Here is a 20,949-nt window from a genome sequence, read left to right as displayed (position 1 = left end):
AACCTGAATACTCGGTATACTCACAATTTTTAAGTAAACATTCTCTATAAGGTGAAAGGTCTAGAAGGACTTCAAGGATTGACTCAAATAAAGCTTGTTACTTAGTCTAGGTTTCAAGTCATGTACATGATGACAGCTTCGGCATAGAATGTGATCAGCCACCTGCTACAGAATGCTTCAGCCTGTCCCTTGGGAAATAGGCCAAGAATATAGAATCCACTCTAGTTACCCAAAATGTCAAAAAAAGATTTTGATTGATAAAACAGAATATGAAAGTTGACAGTGGAATATCATATGAATGAAATAGTGTTTTTATGGTTTATGCATGAGATACATTTTGAGTTCCTTACAACAGGTAGAGTAGTATACTATAATATAGAGAGTACAATCATGGTAAGTAACTTTTCTCATTTTTCTAGTTTTCAGTTTCTTCATCTGTAAAATGGGAATAATTAGACTGCTATATTCTTTAGGATTGTTATGAGGCTTAAGTAAAATGAGCCTAGAAGAGAATAGGTGCTGAATCTTACATTAGCAACAATTATTATGATGATGAATCAGTGGAAAATAGGGGAATGGTAAAAATGGTGCCATCACTTTTTAAAAAGGGGAAATATTTTTGTTGGTTTTTCCTTAAAACAAAACCAAAAAAGCCTTTTTTTCCTCCTTTTTTTTAACTTAATCATTTTTTTCTTTTCTTGGATTTGGAAGAAAAGACTAAAAATATGACTAAAAGGACTAAAATTACATAAATATATTATTTCCCAGTACATGCTATGAAATTAAAATATTTTCAGTTAAAAAAAAATCACCAAGTTTTTCTACTTTTTTTAATGCGGTGATAGTTTTCAAATAGCTCATTAATGTTATAATGCTAGGTTTGGGGTATGTAAACTATTAGTCTGCAACTTAACAGAAATATAGATAGAAAATAAGCGAAAAGTCCTATGCTCTATAGTGAAAAGTTTAGAAAGGTTAATCTTTAGGAAACATAAGGAAAAAAAACATCTATCACAAATTTGCATTGCAAACACTTACCAAAGAGAAGGCCTGTGTGTTATAGACAGTAAGGAAATTCCAGCCCCTTTCGCAGCCTGAAATATTTTTCCTTCAACATCAATACTGACAGCACTGGTACATTCATCTAGCAATGCATATTTTGGTCTTTAAAAATATAAATACAAAAAAATTAATATTTTCCTATTTGAATGATAACCTTTATTTGAAAACTATGAATTGTGATGTTAACTTTAAAGGAGCAAAAGAGTCTATGACATTATTAAGTGATAAATGATAAAGCTAAAGAGCAGTCATCCCCCTCTCTTTGGACTAGAATATCATATTCTCCTTAAATTTTAAATAGATTTTCTGATACATGCTCACAATAAGCTCTATTGTTATGCAGATGGGTGAACCATAAATTTGAGGCATAGGAAAAGAGGAAGCAGGTCACTGAGTGCACTTTCCTGCAGAAGGCAGGTTCATTCTTGGTGACAAGGTTCTGACTAATTACATGAAAAATACATTACAATAGCTAATTACCAAATAAGCCACAGCCCTATTAGGAAAGATTTACTGAAAAGATAATTTTATCAACAATCTGAGTACCTAATCACTATTAATGGAATTTCATTGCTATAAGACTACGAAAGTTTAAGTTTAACTAATCTGACAAGTTTAGAGTAGGCATTTAACCTTATAACAGTGTGACCACGCTTCTTAATAAAATTCTTAGGGAAAAAAATAGCAAAAGTTTTCTGATTGTACTCAACAATTTTGTTTTTTCTAGCTCAAGTTTTACTCTGGAAATAACTTTCTACTACTATCAGAGGCACCTTTCACTGCCATCATTTTCTTTTGTTTATTCTCTTCCTTTCATCTTACCCCCTTACTCTTATCTTTTTTTTTCCTCACTACTGTCTTCTTTCAAGTCTGTCTGGACTTTAGGTATGTATTTGGTACTCAGCAACATGACTTAGCTTTATTAATAGGACCAAAGGTCAACTCATGCACTGTCTTTATTATTTTACTTCAATTTTGAAAATTAGTATCAAGTATTTACCAGGAAAGTTTCCTCTATGAAGATATTATTTAAAAAAAATAAATAAATTACAATAAAAAGATAAAAATTGAAACTAGTAGTAATTTCTCATTCAGCATAAATAATTGTTTAGCACTATAAATTTCTTTTCTATGATAAGATTTGCTTTTTAATAAGTTCTTGTTACCTGTTCAGGGGGTTGGGGAAGTGGGGAGTAGACATGGTGGCAGGCAGTTACTAGAATTACTGTGGTGATCACTTCATAAGATATATAAATGTTGAATCACTATGTTACACATCTGAAATTAATATAACACTTTATGTGAACTATAATTAAAAGTAATTTAAAAAATTTTTAAATTTTCACATTTAAAAAAATGAGAGATAGGTTTGGTAAAATTTGCTTTTTTGCATAAATCTCTTTGCATTAATTAACTTACTTATATTGTGTCTTACTTTTCATAGTGCTTTGAAGTAAAGAGGGTAGAGATGCCATTTTACAATTAGAAAAGAAGCCCACTTTCTGTTGTCATAGCAACCCCTAGTCTAGTAGCTGTAAGATATATTGCACTCTTTTGTTTCCTTAGCAGGCTGGGATGTGTGTGTGTGTGTGTGTGTGTGTACTTAAAAATATTAAGCAATAGTTGGAATCTGGAACTAATACAACTAAATAAAACATTAGATAATATTGTTTCTCAGGTTTTTCTTCCTTTTTCTTTTGGTGTATCATCAGAAAAGTGAGCCTTGCAGAGGATCTAATCTATCTCCCTTAAGACAGGACTTTACTGATCATTTTTTAAACATTAAAATTAAAATCTTCTCAAAAAGAGTATACAATCATGATACTTAATTCTCCCTGCCAAAGTCTCCATTTTAGCTAGCTCAAGTCTTTCACATAGCAACTAAAATCTTTTTATTAATCCTTTGAGGATGAGAGGAGGCAGTTTCTCATTATTACACTTTTCCTTCACTGAGTTTACTTCATTTTTTTTTCAATAGATTCTGCTTTTCAACAACTTCCTTATCTTCACTAATCTTCCTCTGGATCACTAAATTTCCTTCCCACTGTTATACTTGTAATTTGATCTTTATTCAGTCTGACATTGTACCCAAAATATTTTAGATACATAAGTATCAACTATTTATTTCAACTTACAGGTACTTGAAATCTCTTTGGGTTGGCATCTTTTATTAATGCCTCTTGCTCTTTATTATATGGTTTATTTTATTAACACACTGACAGTGAGAAATTCACAGTCACATTTCACATTCCATCATCTCATATTTCACCAACTATGCTAGTGATCATATTACTGAATATTTGTGGACAAGGCTCAAATTCAGGGTGATAGTAGGTAACAGCTGTTATAAATGTCAAACTGTAAAGTTCACTGTTGAATCTTACCACATCGTCTGAGAAAGGGGCATGACAAAAGGCACTTTACTAAAAATTCTAAGTTACCAAATTTTGGCTCATATTTTTTTCAGCTTGCCATATTCTTTAAACATGTACATTATTACAAATACCATGCTGACACAATAATTTCCCCATTAAAAAACCCCAGCAAGACACAAAAATAATACATACTGTCTGATTTAATGTATATGAAGTTGTAGAACAGGAAGAACTAATTTATGATGATAGAAATAAAAACAGAAAGTATCTATGGTGGATCTGACTGGGAAGTGGCATGAAGGACTTTCTAGGTGATAAAAATGTTCTCTATCTTAATTGGGGTGTTGGTTACTTAATGCATATACATTTACCCAAAGTTATTGAATCGTATACTTAAAGTCTGTGCATTAGGTACATAAAATTTTACACTAATAATAATTTTTTAAAAAGCCTGACTACCTATCACATAATGATACACATTATAGCTTACAAAATAAAAAGAGAGCAATAGATTGTAATACAGTTTATGAAAATAGTTACATTAAAAAAATCAAGATAACCAACTGTTGTATGCTAAGACTAAGATTTTAAGTGTTATAGGTAATATGATAACAGATTTTTTCTTTTTGTTTATCTAAATTTTCTACTTTTAGAAAATGAACATATAACTTTATTTTAATAAAATTGTTAAAAAGATTTGTTTTTAATGATATTATATATTATAGTCTTATCAAAAAGACTGAACCTGAATATAATTAAGCTTTTAGCTCTAATTTTCAGTTTACAGGAAAAGTAGGAGATTGGAGAAATAAATAAAAGACCCCATGAAGAAGCAATCAAATGTATTCTAGAGAATGGGCAACGTTCTTATAGAACAGTTTCTTTAGCTGACTCAGTTTCTTTAACAAGTCAATGGCATAAAAGATGAGGTAAGGTAAGGGGCCAGAGAGGAGCAGAGATTCTTTATATTAACAATTAATTAAGTGATACAACAAAAACCTATACATAAAACATTTAGATCTTGGTGTGAGAAACCAAGTCTAAAAAGATATCTTTGAGGCAATTAGGGAAACTTTGATTATGAACCAGGTATTAGATAACTTTAAATAATTATCAATTTTATTATCTAAGAAAGTATGTAAGAGAAAAAAAATGCCACAATATTTGGGATTTACTTTAAAATGCTTTGAAATTAAAAAAAAAAAAAAGGTAAATCAAATGTGGCAAAATATTAGACTTGTTGAATCAACATGTTGGGAATATGGGGTTCATCTTATAATTTTCTCTTCTTTGATGAAACTTCCATGTTTTTTCCATACTAAAAGGTTTTTTAAAAAAACTGATAGCCAACTAGTTACTAAGTGTGGACCAACTAAGTGCTGAGTGTTTAATGAGGCTTACCTGATATTCTTTTGCTCTTTTTATATGTGTTTTAAAGTTCTCTACAAAAGTATTAATGCTTACACTGCAACTCCTTCAAGGGTATAATATCTGCCCCAGCTTATTCATGCATTCATGTATGTAACTCTTGGTCCTTTTTGATCAAGATGTAAGGACTAAAAGTGAGTAACTTATTTCCTGATAATACCCTGCTCTGCATACAACTCAGGTTCTCACTGCCAGAAGCCTAAGATAAAAAAAAATAATCATAATAAAAGAGAGAGAGAGAGATCTATTTTTCAGAGAAGAATAGGACTGATAATTGGAATAAATCCGAATAGCTTTAATATTTCTTGTGCTTGTTACCTTTGAACTCCAATGAACATGAAGTTGATTACAAGGAAAAAAAGTTTTATCAAGAGAAATCATTTCCTGTATCTCTATTTTTCTGAGTCTATTGAGACCTATGCTGACTAGGTCCTTTTGCCATTGGACATGTCTCTCATTTTTGAGGAGGAGAGCATTATTTAATAGGCTACTTAATGGTTGAAAAATTAATTTAGTTTGAATTTAACAATTTAATTCATAAGTATTATTGAATGACTACCTACTGTGTTCACAACAGTATAATAGTGGTTATTATTCTTCACAACTTAAAATTAATAATAATCTTGCTTTCAAACTTATAATACATAAAAATTTATTTTTATCATCTAACATTAGTCAACATAAAAGGAAGAAAAAAGACTTGGAGATTTTTGTCTCATTAGAAAATAACGGAAGAAAGATTTTACACTATAAATTCTAAGCATTAGTTTTTCAATAAGATATTTTTAAACTAAAGATGAGGACACTGAATCCTGTCTAAAGGTTTTATGGTTACAACAATGCAACAGTGGTTTCCTGAGTATAGCACACTTACCTGTGATAAAACATGCGAGCCATGCCCATTCTTTGCTTTTCCCCTCCTGACAGGACATCTTTCCAGTCCATAACAGCATCCCATCCTTAAAAACAAAAAAACAAAGATATATATTTTATAAACGATTTGTTTAACTGTTACTGTTTTTACCCTGGAGAAGCGATTTCTGGCAAGTTTAAGTTATCAACACAAAGAACATAATATTTTATAAAACATATGCTTGGATAAACTAGGGAACCTCATGTATAAACAGTTCGTCTTAGATTCAATATGTTTTAATGGTAACAAATCCTTATACTGACAAAACATATAAGAATTGTAAGTACTGACATTTTAAAATGTGTTTGTTTCTTAATATCTCCAAAGACTTGATATCTCCAAAGACTTGTACTTATTTTGAGGGGTGGTGGGAGAAAAGATCAATAAATTTGCATAGGCTTACTGCAGAGTCTACAAAGGGTAAAGTAGAACTAATTTGAATGGCTTCTACGTGCCTAGCACTTTATATGAGTTTTCTCATTATATACCTTATAATTTTATCAGGTAGATATTATAAGTTGTATTTTATAGATGAGTAAACTAAAATTCATGGAGTAATTGACATGTCTAAGTTTACACTGCAAGATATCAGAGCTATAATTTGTATGTAGGTCAACATGCTTTTACTGTTTATCTGTGCCATCTCTTACGACATCTTAACTACTGACTTTCTATTGAATATTTATTCAAAAGACAAATCTTCTATTTAAAAAAATAGGTTAGATCTATACATACTGATATAGAAATGTATCCAGAATTTTTAAATATGAAAAACCAAGTTGCAGAATTGCGTGTGTCATTTTCTTAGGTAAATTTTCAGGAATTTTCTATTTAAAAACATATCCTTATAATTTTATATTAGAAAAGAAACCTCAAAATGCCATCTGATTTAAAGTTCTTGCTTCTAGTTAAAACTATTAAAATAAAATTTGCTTTATGGCTAAATTTTATAGCATTTATGAAATATTAAGTGAGGATTTGAAAAAACAGGGTCGGATTGCTACACAGTGGAGAAGTATTCTGGACTAAAATATTTTCCTTCTGCCAACCGAAAAGGCATCAAGAGAAAAATATTAGGGCTAAAGAAAATTTTAGCTTTACATATTTAAATAAATCATATCCTTTATTTCACTAAATCCAAACTCAGCCATAAGAAAAAATGAAATACTGCCATTTGCCACAACGTGGATGGACCTCGAGATAATCATGCTAAGCAAAATAAGCCAGACAGAAAAGTTGAAAACCAAATAATATCACTTACATGTGGGATATAAACCTAAAAGTGACAAACAAAAAGGACAAACAAACAGAGACTCAAGGACATGGACAATAGACTAGTGGTTACCAGAGGGTAGGTGGGGATAGGGGAGGTAAGATGGGGTAAAAGGAGCCAAATACGTGGTGACAGAAAGAAATCTAACTATGGGCAGTGAACATACAATGCAATATATATATTGCATAGGCTTACTGCAGAGTCTACAAAGGGTAAAATAGAACTAATTTGAATGGCTTCTATTATAAGTATATGCCTTACTACTAAATTGCGCACCTGAAACTTAACTGGATTTCGTTAACCAATGTCACCATAATAAAAATAAATAAATAAAAATTTAAAAAAAAAAAAACACTCATACCATCTGAAAAAAAAAAGTTTTGGGAGGCAATATTGCTTAATCACAGAGCACATTAATCAGAACTCCAAGTCGTAATATCACCTCTGATGTTGATTTAGTGAGACTAAGACAGCTAAGAAGAGAATGGTTTTCCTGTTTCCTAGAGATTTTCAAACTACTTCAGCTCATGTCCTTTTGTTAACACTTCTATTCCTCTCTATTTTGTATCCTCTTTGATAGAATGAAACATAGTTTTTAACTCCCTCTCTAAATAAAGAAGCATTTCTCTAAGCAAGATATTAGCTGAACGGAACTTCAGTAGGTTTCTTCCAAAGTAAGTGATGTACTTGCAAATTTAAGTGCTTTCCTGCTTCGCTTAAAGGATTAAGCAAGTAAAGTGGGTTTCTTTGGCTTTTTTTTTTTTTTTGTATAGGATATAACAATTATTAGTGTATAAGAAGCTGGGAGATAGCATAGCACGGTGGCATAGCCGAGTATAGAACATTGATTTTCAATTCTGATCTGCGTTTGAATCCTTGTCTTACCACTTGTTGTAAGCTCCTGGAGAATATATTAAACTTCTGAATTTCATCTGTAAAAGGAGGTTAGTAAAACCCAGATCATTGGGCAGTTATAAATATTAAATAAGATGACAATGTGAATTGCTTAATATGTTATATTCTGCATAGTAAGCACTCAATAAACCATACAATTACTATTATATTATTAAAGACAGAACATTCTATATCCCATGTTTATTATAAATTTCTAATTGGATTATTAGATTTCAAACTTACCAGAAATCACTTACCCAAGATTAACATGAAGCATTTATTCTACCCCAGTATTTTAAAACTAAGAGTTGACCATATGAAACAAAAAGACAACCTCCTTTCTAAATTTCTAAATTATGTTATTATAAACACCATAAAAATAAATATAGCACTTCTATTGTCTGTCTCATTTGCTTATTGTAAGGATCAAATGAAATAATATATGTGAAATTTCTATGTAAAATATCAAGTACCCTCACACAAAGATAAAATAGTGTAGTTATCAATATTACAGCTAGTAATATTACCATTAGCTACTAATTATTATGCATTTACTATGTCCAACTGTTCTAAATGCTTTACATAGAGGCTTATTTAATCTTCGTGGAATCCTTATAAAGTAGATATTTATCCTCATTTACAGTTGAAGATACAGGAAACAGTGCTAATTAAGATTTGATACCAGAACTCTGACTTTAAAGCTCACATTCTTAGTTATTCATTGTATTACCCTGCTTCTTCTGCTAATGTAAGTGGGCTAGGAAACAGAAGATAAAATCAATAAAAAATTAAATCTAGAATTCAAGTTTGTTGTTTCAGTCGTTTTTCTAGACTATTAAATGATATATTATCAAGTTATTTGAAAGTACGATTATTAGAAAGCAATTCTTTTTTAAGCTCTTATATATAAATGCTATTCCTACTCTTATGTCTTATACTGAGAAACCACAATAAAGAAATTTCCATATTTTATCTCATTCTCTATATGCTGCTCAAAAGAGAAAAAAATATATCTATTGGTAAGACCGTGAGTATGAAAACAAAAAAGAAATTCCATGACAACTACTTCTCAAATTATTAAGTTAAATGTAAGCTGAGAAGGTGGCAGAAAAGTATTTCTGTCATGGATTTTAAAATAATACTTCTAGATTGACAATGGCCTCGGGGACACTTGTACATTCAAATATGACAGAGAAAAAAAACTGTCTTCAAATGCTAGCAGTAGACCTAATAAAAAGCCTATTGTGCTATATGAAATGTAACACAAGTGCAAAAGAGGATGTCAAAATGGAAAAGCAATAAAAGTTGTAAACTCCATCTTTATTTGTGTGCCTATGTTCCAACCATAGTATACATTCAAAATAAACCACAGATTATTTATTTACCCAAGTTTATTTTTTAAAAACAAAGTTAAATGCATTTTTAAAAAGAGTGATAGAGCTTACCTCCTTCTCTTTGAACTATGTGATAAAGGTGGACATTGTGTAGGATGCATTCCAGATCATGGTCTGTATGGCCTTTATCATGCATGTCATCCACTGAATCAGGATAAATGACCTGATCTCGAAGGCTTCCGAGAGACATGTATGGCCTAAAAAACACCAACTTTAGTTTACTCAGTGTTACATTCTGTTGGTCTGAAAACTCCACAGCAGACTTTACGTACTACATTAGGATTATATTTATGACCTAGTGATCAGTATTTCTCTCTCAGGCAAGGAAGGATAATATACCATTATGTTCCTGTAAAATTTTATTGAGACAAAGCCACAAGAAAAGTATTCTATTCCAAAATCTAACATGAGACAGTTGGATATTTTTAGTATAGAGATACATACTTGTTTTGCTATGTTTTGTAAATATTGCTTCTTTATTTTGTCTAATATTACTTGGGTTAAATAGTATGAAATTAAGGTTTTGACCCAGCAATATGAACAACAAAACTCTTTTTAAATGCCATTCATAATAAGAGAAACACAAATTAAAACTACACTGAGTTTCATATTTATCAGATTGGCAAAAGTTCAAAAGCTTGACAACTCACTTAAGCCTATGGAGAAACAGGTAATCTCACACAATGGTGAAACCCTTTGGAGGGGATTTGGCAAACCAACATATTTGGCCTTTGATCCACCTCTAGGAATTTACTCTGACGATATACTTCCAAAACTACTACCACCACCACCACCAACAAAAAATGCATAAGGTTATTCATTACAGCAATATTTGTAATTGCAAAATATTGAAAACAACCTAAATGCCCATACAAAGGAGATGGATTGAATAAACTATAATACTTGTAGATCTTTATGAATTGACATAGAATGATTTCCATAAGATATTGTTAAGTTGAAAAGCAAAGTGCAAAAGTAGATGTATAGAAGTGTTTCTCAATTGTGGCATTGTGGATATACTGAGCCAGATAATTCTTTGTTGTTGAGGGCTATCCTGTGTATTGTAGGATGTTTAGCAGAATACCTGGTCTCTTCCCACAAGATGCTAGTATAGTAGTATCCACTACCGCAGTAACAATAACAAAAATCCCCTGATATTGTCCCTGTGGGGCAGAGCCATCCCATCCCCATTTGAGAATCATTGATATATACAGGCATCCCTTGTTATCTGTGGGGGGATTGGTTCTAGGACACCAAAGGATACCAAAATCCCTTGATGCGCAAGTCCCTTATGTAAAATGGTGTAGCATTTGCAAATAATCTATGCGTATCCTCCCATATACTTTACATCATCTCTAGATTACTTATAATACCTAGTACAAAATACATGTTATGTTAATAGTTGTTACGCTGTATTGTTGAGGGAATAATGACAAGAAAATAATGTTCAGTACAGATACAACCATCATAGGCCTAATGACATAGTACACATCAGCAACAACATTTCATTTTCTAAAAAATGTTTTTGATTAACAGTTGGTTAAATCCACAGATGTAGAATCCATGGATACAGAGGGCTGACTGTAGTATACTACCTTCATGCAAAATAAAAGCAAAATAAGAAAATATACATTTATCTGCTTATATTTACAAAAGGAAACACAATAAACCAGAAACTAATGCAACGGATAAGGAATAAACCCTAAAATTGAATACAAAAAGAAACAAATGGACTAAATAGTATATCAAGTGAATAACATAATCACACAGAAAGGGAAAGAGTGACTGATTCAAGTAACTTTTTACTTTGACTACATAATTTCAGTTGAAGACCAGAAGAAACAGTACAGATATCTAGAACTTTATTTGGCAGCTTCTTGTTGGTAAGAATATGAGTGTATTAATTCTGGAACTATTTTATGTATGTTGCAGTATTGACCAAAGTGAACATTTTGATAATGTTAGGAGCTAGGATTCTCAGTGTGGGAGAAGGAAGATATTAATTTGGAATGTGGGAACGCATGAAAAAAAAAAACTCTTATGAATTAGAGTATCACTATGAATTCATGATTTTTTTCAACAAAAAATTTATTTCCTAGCTCTGCCTACATTTGGTGCATCTTGATATTATCCTTTTAGAAAAACACAACATCATTCAGGTAGTATAATGGTTGAATTGTGGACCCAAAAAGATATGTCCAAATCCTAACACCTGGTATCTGTGAATGTGACTTTATTTGGAAAAAAGGATCTTTGCAGATGTAATTAAGTTAAGGGTCTTGAGAAGAGATTATCCTTAATTAACCAGATGAGCCCTAAATACAATAAGTGCCCTCATAAGAATAAGAGAAACACAGGAAAGAAAGAAAGTCATATGAATACTGACACAGAGATTGAAGTTATGCTAACATAGGCCAAGGAATGCTTGGCACCACCAGAAGCTGGAAGAGGCAAGGAAAGACTCTCTCCTAGAGCTTTCAGAAGAAGAGTGGCCCTGCCAACTCCTTGATTTTGACTCCTGGCCTCTAAAACTATGAAAAAATAAAATTCTATTGTTTTAAACCATTAAGCTTTTAGTTACAGAAGATCTTAGGAACTAATATAGGTAATATTCTTGCAAAAAAAAATATGTAACATGAATCATATCATGAGGAAACTATTACACAAAACCAAATTGAGATAATTTCTTAAAAAATAAAAACAAGAGCAACAGTCCTGCACTCTACAAATATCATGTCATAAAAACAAAACAAAACAAAAAAACAAATAAAGGCTGAGGAACTCTCAGATGACATAGCAACTCAAAATGCAATGTATGATGCTGGATGGAGAAAAACAATTTACTATAAAGAATAATATTATGACAATTGTCAAAAATTGAATATATAAAGTTGTTGGAGGAGGTTATTGAGAGGATATGACTGCTAGATATTCTGTGAACTAGACCTGGGAAAATTGGAGGTTTCTCACCCCCTCCCATGCCCTGGGAATGACTAGACTGCCCATGGTTCCCACAGCTGGAGCCATTTTCAGAAACACAGTCTTTAAAGAGACTGTATTGTTGAGGCCATATGGATGGTATACATGACTAAACCCAGTTAAGACCTCTATATAAACTTTTAAAATTCTAGTGGGCAGGGGCAGAGGTTTACTCATCTTATGGATTCCCAATACAACACTCGTATATAAGTGTCTTTGCTTATTAAAACCCACCAACCAATCTAGAGTGATCTGCCTCTTTTGTGGTCTCTCTTTGCCCTCTGTGTAGGAAGCTAATTTGCAAACCAACAAAAGTATGTTTAGATAATATTATAGCAATGTTAATTTTCATCAATTTCATAAATTTCATCAATTTGATCATTGTGTTATGATAATCTTAGAGAATATCATTGCTCTTTGAAAATATACCCTAAAGGAGTTAAGGGTAAAGATTTACAACTACTGCAACTTAAAAGAAAAAAAATTATGTATGTGTGTGAACATGCATATGTGGAGAGAGTTGAAGCTTTTAAATACAAAATGCATTTTGTAGACCAATTGTCTACCTATTTCCCAAAATATGCAAATGATATAGTTGAAGGACAGATAGCATAAGTTTATTTTATAACAAAGTTAACTAGTATTTGAAAATTAAAATACTTATATTTTATTATACCTATATATCTATACAATAAGATTTTAAATTGGCTTTTACAAATATAAAGAATCTCTGGTCATATTTTTAGAATTGATATATATTTCACATATCATAAAATTTACCCTTTTAGAGTGTAGATTCAGTAATTTTTAGTATATTCAGTAGATCATGCAAACATCACCACTATTTTCTCCCAAAAAAGAAACTTCATACTTAATAGCAGACACTCCCTGTTCTTCCCTCCTCCCAGACCCTGGCAACCACTAATCTGCTTTCTGTCTCCATGAATTGCCTATTTTGGACATTTCATATGTACGGAATCACACAATATGTGGTCTTTTGTGATGGCTTTCTTTCTGTTAGAACGTTTTCAGGTTAATTCATGATGTAGCATGTATTTCACTCCTTTTTATGGCTGAATAACATTCCATTGCATGGATATGTCACATTTTGTTAATCCATTCATCAGTTGATGGATATTTCAGTTGTTTCCACTACTTGGCTATTATTATTAATTATTACCCTAGGAATGGAATTTCTGGGACATATGATAACTATGTTTAACTTTTTGAGGTACTACCCAGCTGTTTTCCAAAGTGGCTACACTATTTCTGGTCATATCGCCTACCATATCCCTATGTCTTCCTTTTCTGCCTTCTTCTTTATCTTTCCCTCTTTAGTCTGACTATATTTAGAAAATACAATTATGACATACAGTTATTTGTTTGTTTACAACATCTTAAGCATTCATATAATGTGAACATATCTTAAATTCATATCAGGTAATAATAATAGTAGCATAAAATAGAAATTGGACAATGAGCAGTTTTTAGTTAGTACTCTGATACTACTTAGAAGAAGAAATTCTGGAAACCTTAGGAGACGGCACTTTTGCTAACTTCCAAAGTGATGCCAGCATGTAAATCGGGAGCACAGATACCTTACCGTAGACCCCAGATATAATTCAATCTACAGAACAGCCATGACACAATACATGACTGACTACAATAATTACAATACATCTAAACATTCATTTCACAAGTGTTTCTAGGATTCTTCCATGCCTTGATTAACTGACAATATTTGATGAAAATGTATTTTATATTTACATTTCAAGGAAGACCGCATTAGCGTCGTGGTCGTGATAAAGGACTTTGGAAAGATGGTTCTGGGCTGGAATCATGAATTCACCATTTACTAGCAAAGTGACCCAAAATCTGAGGTAGAAGCTCATAAGTGAAGTAACTCACTTTATTGCATTTATTATTAGGACTAAATGAAGCAATGTAGTCAGAGCACATAGTAGGTATTCAATAAACTGTTATGAAACAAAAAAGATAATTTCTACTTAGGCTTAAGTTTCCTACCTATGTGAAAAGGCAGCATCTTAAAAAGATGCAAACTAATTTCTGTTTAGCCAACTAAGAGACTTGTGGTTTTATGTCCCATAGTAAATTTTTATTATTCTCAACATGATTAATAATAATAAAGTACCTAATTATACAGATTTTAGAGATTATATCCTGTTAAACACTCAAGAAAGTATCTCAAGTTTACCTAGAAGTACATTTTTTTATTAATTGCGGCATCACTTACTTCACTGGAACAATGTATGAGACCTCAAAGATATCGATATGTATAAGGCTGCTAAATGCTTTCTTTGTAAGAGGAATTTGGAGAGGCAAAACTGCAATTTTTTTTAAAGGCTAATTTAATATTATTTATAATTTCTTTATACTTTTTGAAATCTGTCAGTTCTCTTTGATGAATAAATATGGTGATTTATCTCATAAGGGCCCTTAACTGTAAGGCAAAACAAAGTAATTGAATTATGTTTGCAATGCATAATTTCTTATTGAATTTATAAGTCTACTAGTGTTCTGAATACACACTCTTGAAATAAAAAAGCCAAAACAAAACAAAAAAGAAACATGGTTTTAGTTACTAAGGCTTTTTAAAAATTCAATCATGCCATCAGATTTTTTCATAAATAGTAAGAACAAGATTTGAGTCCCAAATGTATAAGTTATTCCCAATATTCTTAAAATAACATGGTACAAAAAAAAAGGAAATACTCAACTGAAAAAAGTTATTTGGTTATTACTGAAACTATATTTTTAGGATAAGATATTTTTAGGTGCCGAAGCAGAGCTGTGCACATCTTCTGAATATAAGGGACTATGTTTGTTCCCAAGTTATAAAATAATGTTAGTAGAATAATCAAAGTATCGGCAAGCTAATCAGTCAACTTTGTTAAGAGTATCATTATATTAGAATACTGTATGAGATTCCTGATATTAGACTTATTGACCTTTAAAAATTGCAATTCCATATGGCTTAACCTAATAATTGACTCATAAAATGAGGAAAATATTTAGATGCAAAGGAAGATTTCTTCCATTATTACTTTTATAGATTAGCCCATGAAGAGTTACATATGAAAAAAGTAACATTTTCCCAAGAAATAGAAAGCAATAGGAAATCATGTTTACATTTATAGATCCCTTTAAGAGATTTTTAAAAACTGAATTGTACTAATTACTACACAAGAGGTTTCAAAATGTATAATTTACAATTCTGTCAGCCAATTGCCCAAAGATATTTGTACAAAGTTTACTTGCTTTGAGTCTAATAGAAAGCAACGGAATAGAAGTGAATTTGCTACAGCCATACTTCTGAGCCTTCTCTACGGCTAAAATAATTTTTTTTTAAAAGACATGTTAGGTGACAAAATTTATCCCCATCATAAAAAGGATTATGTGACATATCTAGTGCAAGCAACACAATAAATAGTTTGCTTCCTAATTAGTATAAGGAGCCAGACTGATTTGGCAGTAGAAACAAAATCTGTAGAGATATTCATTCATTAATTTATTCAGTTATTCATCATATGTTCACTGCACAGTTATAATATGCCATTAGGCATTCTATAGATTTAGTAAGATACCACCAGTGCATAGACATATGCAGATGCCCTTTCTAGCTTATATTCTATAAACATTTGTTCAACAGTGACTCAACATGGGTGAAGTCCATTCCAATAACAACTCCCACTCTCCAAACCCAAATTTGTCTACTTTAGGGGCAACAAGACCAGTGTATGTGTAATCAATTAGGTGTGGGGCTCCATGAGTAGGCCTGGATTAAGCCATATCGCATTCTTCCTTTATTCCAGCGGTCCTTTCAGACCAACATTCCACAATGGCCTTGCTAGCTTGCATCTTACTTAAATGAACACACTCCTGCCCTCTAGAGGATCTCCCCAGCTGTATGTTGACACCTCGAGATTCATTAAGAATTAAAAATTACAAAAACTAGAGACCCAGAGAGACACGGTGATCAAAATATTTAAACTAGCATTGCTTCATATTCTATGTAGGTCCTTTTCCAGACCACATCTTCATTTTTAATCTGAGTTCTGAAGCAAAAAGAAGAAAAGCAAGGAATTCACTGAAAATACTTTACTGACTATGAGGGTAGTCTCTCTCTCATGGAGAAAGGAGGCCAATTAGGTCTTCTAACCTCTCTCTGATCTCACGTGCTTCCTGGTTCTTTAATAGCCATTATCTGGTTTTATATGTGTGGATTAAACGATGTTGTTATGTAACAGTTTTCCTATCCCTGCAAAGGGGAAATCCTGGATTTGGAAGGCATTCATATAGAAACAACTCAAAAGGAAGTTTAGGTTTTTAAAAATTTGCAAAACTCAATTGACACATGTACATCTTAGTATGCAGTTCAGTTGTGCCAATGTTGATATTGGTGTTATTTAAGTGTTCTGTCCATCCTGCTGAATTTCCTAAAAGAGTCTGCTCTGTTGCAAACATAATCTCTTCTTTTGACAACATACAGAATAAACATACAGAGTAAAAATGATTTTTTAAATTCAATATGCATCATGAAAATTAAGAATTGTTTGTTTTATAGCTCTTCAAAATGTCTGATTTAAAATTAAGGGAATATTTTTGAAATACTATTTAAAATTGGATAGAGAAATGGGTTTTAGAGAAATAGAAAAGAACAAAGAACATATTCTAATTTGAAAGGGTGATTTGAACATAGTTTAATTTAAAGGAATTTCACTTTTATAAAAGAATATAGTTTCTTTCACATTAACATATATCAATGACAGCCAAGTACCTCTGCTAAACTTTATGCTAAAATTGTCTAAAGACAATGTGACTTTAGAGTCAGACACATCTAAGTTCAAATGTTAATTCCAACATTTATCAGCTGGATGACTTCAACCTCTGAATTTTCTCACCCAGAAAATAAGGATACTAACACCAACCTTATGGGTTGTCATACAGAAAAATTATGTGTAAAATAATGACTAGCATACAGTAATTGCTTGACATATTGTAAATTAATAATAATAAAAAAAGTAATAGGCCAAAGATGCTCAGCCCTTGCTGAAGATGTCCTAGGATCTATCAATTATCTGTAAAAGGTCGTAAGATTCTTAAAACAAAAATCAATATTAATTCACTTTATTTAAAAAATACATAGACTATATTATTAAAGGCACAAGTAAAAATGCCATCAAAGAAGACATGGATTAAATGCTGGCACTTCTAAAAGCTTAGATTTCATGTCATAGTGGAAGAAAAATAGTTAAAGAATATAGAAATCTTTGAAAGTGAATGCAAACTATAAAAAAATGATAGTTTATTATTCCCTATCTATTTGGGATAGTGCTAGATAGGCTTTAATTATTATGATTATCAGAAAAAAATATATTTAAGGTCAATGTGTTTTTTTTAAATCACAGATAGATGTTTTCAATATGATTATTTTATTAATCTGAAAATAAGAGGTGGTGAATCTAGAGGTTTTGTATCCAAAGATGATGAATTCTAACCGTGGCTCTGAACCGCTATGTAACTCTTAAATATTAATGTCTCGAATCTCTTTGAACTACAATTTAATTATTTAAAATATCCTACTTAGCATGACTTATGCAGAACATAATTAATAGGTACCGTTCATACACGAAAAGATAGAAGTAAAGTTATCTATCTTTAATTTGCTGTACAACCTAATTTGTCATGCTATCATTCCTGTATGTAATCAAATTTAGAATTTTTATGATGCATTAAATTTAAAAATGTGATTCATAACTACTTTATTTATTAAGCAAGATTTACATTTAGTCTAGAAGATTAAGTAACATGGTACTTGAATATACTACCCTGTGAATAGTTAGAAAACAAATACTGAGCTGGTAAATAAAATGTTATTTATAATTTATAATTTATATTTATAATTTTAGAATGTTTTCTGACAAAAGAGAACAAAAATGAGTGCTGTTGAAGCAAGTTACTGTCATGTTTCTCAAGGAGCATTAACAGACTAAAATTTTACATGTAAGACTGTGTCATTTACTCATAAAAAGGAGATGAGCTTCCTTAGTTCTGGGAAATAGCAGACTCCCAAAGTACTAGAAACTTAAAAAAGTAATTCAAAGAACTTATGCTAAAAAGACACTTTAGCAATGCTTAAGGACCTAGGAGATGGGCGCTATTATATTTGGCGTGTATTGATGACATGATATTAATGGAGATGAGTCTAGTAAATATTTGTTTTTCTCAGCTTGGTGTAATAGAGGGAGGTGGCTGGGACAGCGCTACTTAGAAGTGTCAAAAAAACAAAAATGAAAAATTCTGCTTACTTGAATTTGTGGCATTTCTCATCTTTTTTAGACATTGGAGAAATATCTAATTCATGACAACTGTTAAAATCTTAACCAACTTTCAAAACCCAGGTTAAATGACATATTGTTCTATCATATTTTTCATTTTGATCATCCATAGCATTTCTCGCCTTTCTTGAGGCACTTATTTTGGCTTTTATTGAAGTAAGTAAGCATGTTTTTGTTTAAAACCAAATTCAGCACAAGCACCATAGTGCAAATAACTGTGTCTTATTGTCCATCATCTGTAGTATCTTATACTAAGGCTTTAATAATATTGGTTAAAATTTAAAAAAGAAAAGTAGAGCATTGACAAAAATAAAAGTACAATCATTTCCCCAAGATATGAAATACAATATCCCAGCTATACCATCCCCCCTTTTTCTTTTTTTCTTCCTTTTAAAACTATTTAGTCAAATTTGATTTGATCCTTATAAAGCAATCCTCCTTTTACTTTCCTAACCTTTTACTTCATACAAAATTGTAGTGAGTTTGAATCTATCTCAGATCTGTTGGTCTGAGTTTAAGTATTTGGGCATATGGGTTTGAGCAGTAAAAAGATCATGGTTAAAATTTCTGTCCCAAGATATTTCTGCCAAGAAGAGTAGTGAGAGCAGAAGCTGTGGGAAGAAAATTACATGGTGGGTTGGTGCCAGACTGGAGACTGTTGCCGAAGAGAGATATGTGATATATACAAATGCTCCTCTAGAGGATTAAAAAAAAAAGTGGTATAAAGGAATCCAAGATATTGCTACTTTTTGTGAAGAAACATCTGTTATCCTGTCTTTCTTCCCACCTCCCCTTCCATTCTCCCTCCATTCTTTCCTTCCCTCTTTTCTTCTTCACTTTCTCCTTCCCTACCTGTCCTTCACTGTCTGATCCCTCAACCCCTAACAAATGTTTCACTTTCTCATTTTGGTGAGTGTTAGCACATAATATTTTGTTAGCAGGTGAATTAAACAACTAAATAAAAGATTGGGCTTTTGAGGCTTTAATGGCTAAAGACAGAGTCTTACTAGGGAATAACTAAGTGACTAATGGGCCATAAATTAGTGAATCAGTGAAAGTGAGAGGAGGAGACCATAAATCTACCCTAAGGTAGTTGGGAAAACAGATGAACTGCACCAAAACTGGACAAAAGAAATTTAAGATCTGCATCCAAGTGAAGGCTTTTCCTATGGGGCAGGATGGCTAATATAGTAGGGGACAATGAGTTTTAATCATCAGTTTAAAGAACACAGTAACATTGCTTTAGGAAATTCAGTCTCAAACAGCCTGTAATTGCCAAAATATTTTTTAAAGTACGATGTGAGCAAAACTAAGCATTTTACCATCTATCATACCATAGATTTAGAGTGGCTAAATCTACATTTTAGATGAAATATTTCTTTTCCAAAACTTATTAAATGTTCCATTACTTATCATATCCAATTATTAATGAAGATGGGATGAGAGAAGGCTGTTTTGAAACTAATTTATCAACCACAACTTTGTATTTGAGTTCTCGAACTAAGGCCCAAATTTCTTTTATCTGGTTCTCATTGTTAACATTGCTAAAGTATTCGAAGACATTAACTGGGAGAATTTTGAGGTAATTTCACAATTTCTTAGGAAGTCAGGTTTCCTAACTTGCAAACTGAGCCATAGCAGCCTTCTCTAGAGATTTGGTTTAAAAGACAAGTGGCCTAACATATTTTACTAGAACATTTTTTCCTTTGGTAATTTACTTTTTTTCTTCTGTATACTAGTTGACATTATTAGAAATTCACTTTAACAAAACCCACTCCATTTTCCCCATGAAAATAACAATGTACACTTGATCACTGCATGAAGAGATCTACCCTTAACCAAGAAGTCTTTCAATCACAAAAAGTAAAAATAGGGGGATTATTATAAAGGTCTGTTTGTGACTTATGAAGTTTATTGTGTAGGTGCATAAGACTTAATTTTATATTCAACTTACAGGTTTTTTGTTTGTTTTTTGCCAAGCTGGTACTTAACCAATATTCTATTGCTATAAATTAACACAATAAAATATTAGGTAATATTCATTAATAATAATATCCTAAGAAGAAATGTTTAAGATTACCTTCTGACAATTTTGAAATAGGTTGTAGCAGCTTTCTTTTAAATCATAAAATCATATAAGGTAATTTTCAAATTTACCTGAGAAAATCAGTAAGCAGCTTTTAGAATACAAAAAACATATACAACATTTAGACACTTAGTTTACATATACATTTAAATGAATTCTATGCTTTTTTGGTAAGATGTTGGTCCT

General features: G+C 31.5%; 1 protein-coding gene across 1 annotated transcript in view; it reads right to left on the bottom strand.

Moving 5' to 3' along the window:
* Nucleotides 1-20,949, bottom strand: part of ABCD2 (ATP binding cassette subfamily D member 2) — a 46,564-nt gene that overhangs the window by 4,229 nt on the left and 21,386 nt on the right. The window contains exons 7-9 of the mRNA XM_039882843.1: nt 9,391-9,536; nt 5,740-5,824; nt 1,039-1,164 (exon numbers count right to left, since the gene is read on the bottom strand). Coding sequence (XP_039738777.1) covers nt 1,039-1,164; nt 5,740-5,824; nt 9,391-9,536 — 357 coding nt within the window. The remainder of the gene's footprint in view (nt 1-1,038; nt 1,165-5,739; nt 5,825-9,390; nt 9,537-20,949) is intronic.

This window comes from Pteropus medius, unplaced genomic scaffold, assembly GCF_902729225.1.
Source record: "Pteropus medius unplaced genomic scaffold, Ma_sr-lr_union100, whole genome shotgun sequence".
NCBI classification, from domain to species: domain Eukaryota; kingdom Metazoa; phylum Chordata; class Mammalia; order Chiroptera; family Pteropodidae; genus Pteropus; species Pteropus medius.
Note: the sequence above shows the minus strand (reverse complement) of the source record. Positions and strands in the feature narration are given on the sequence as shown.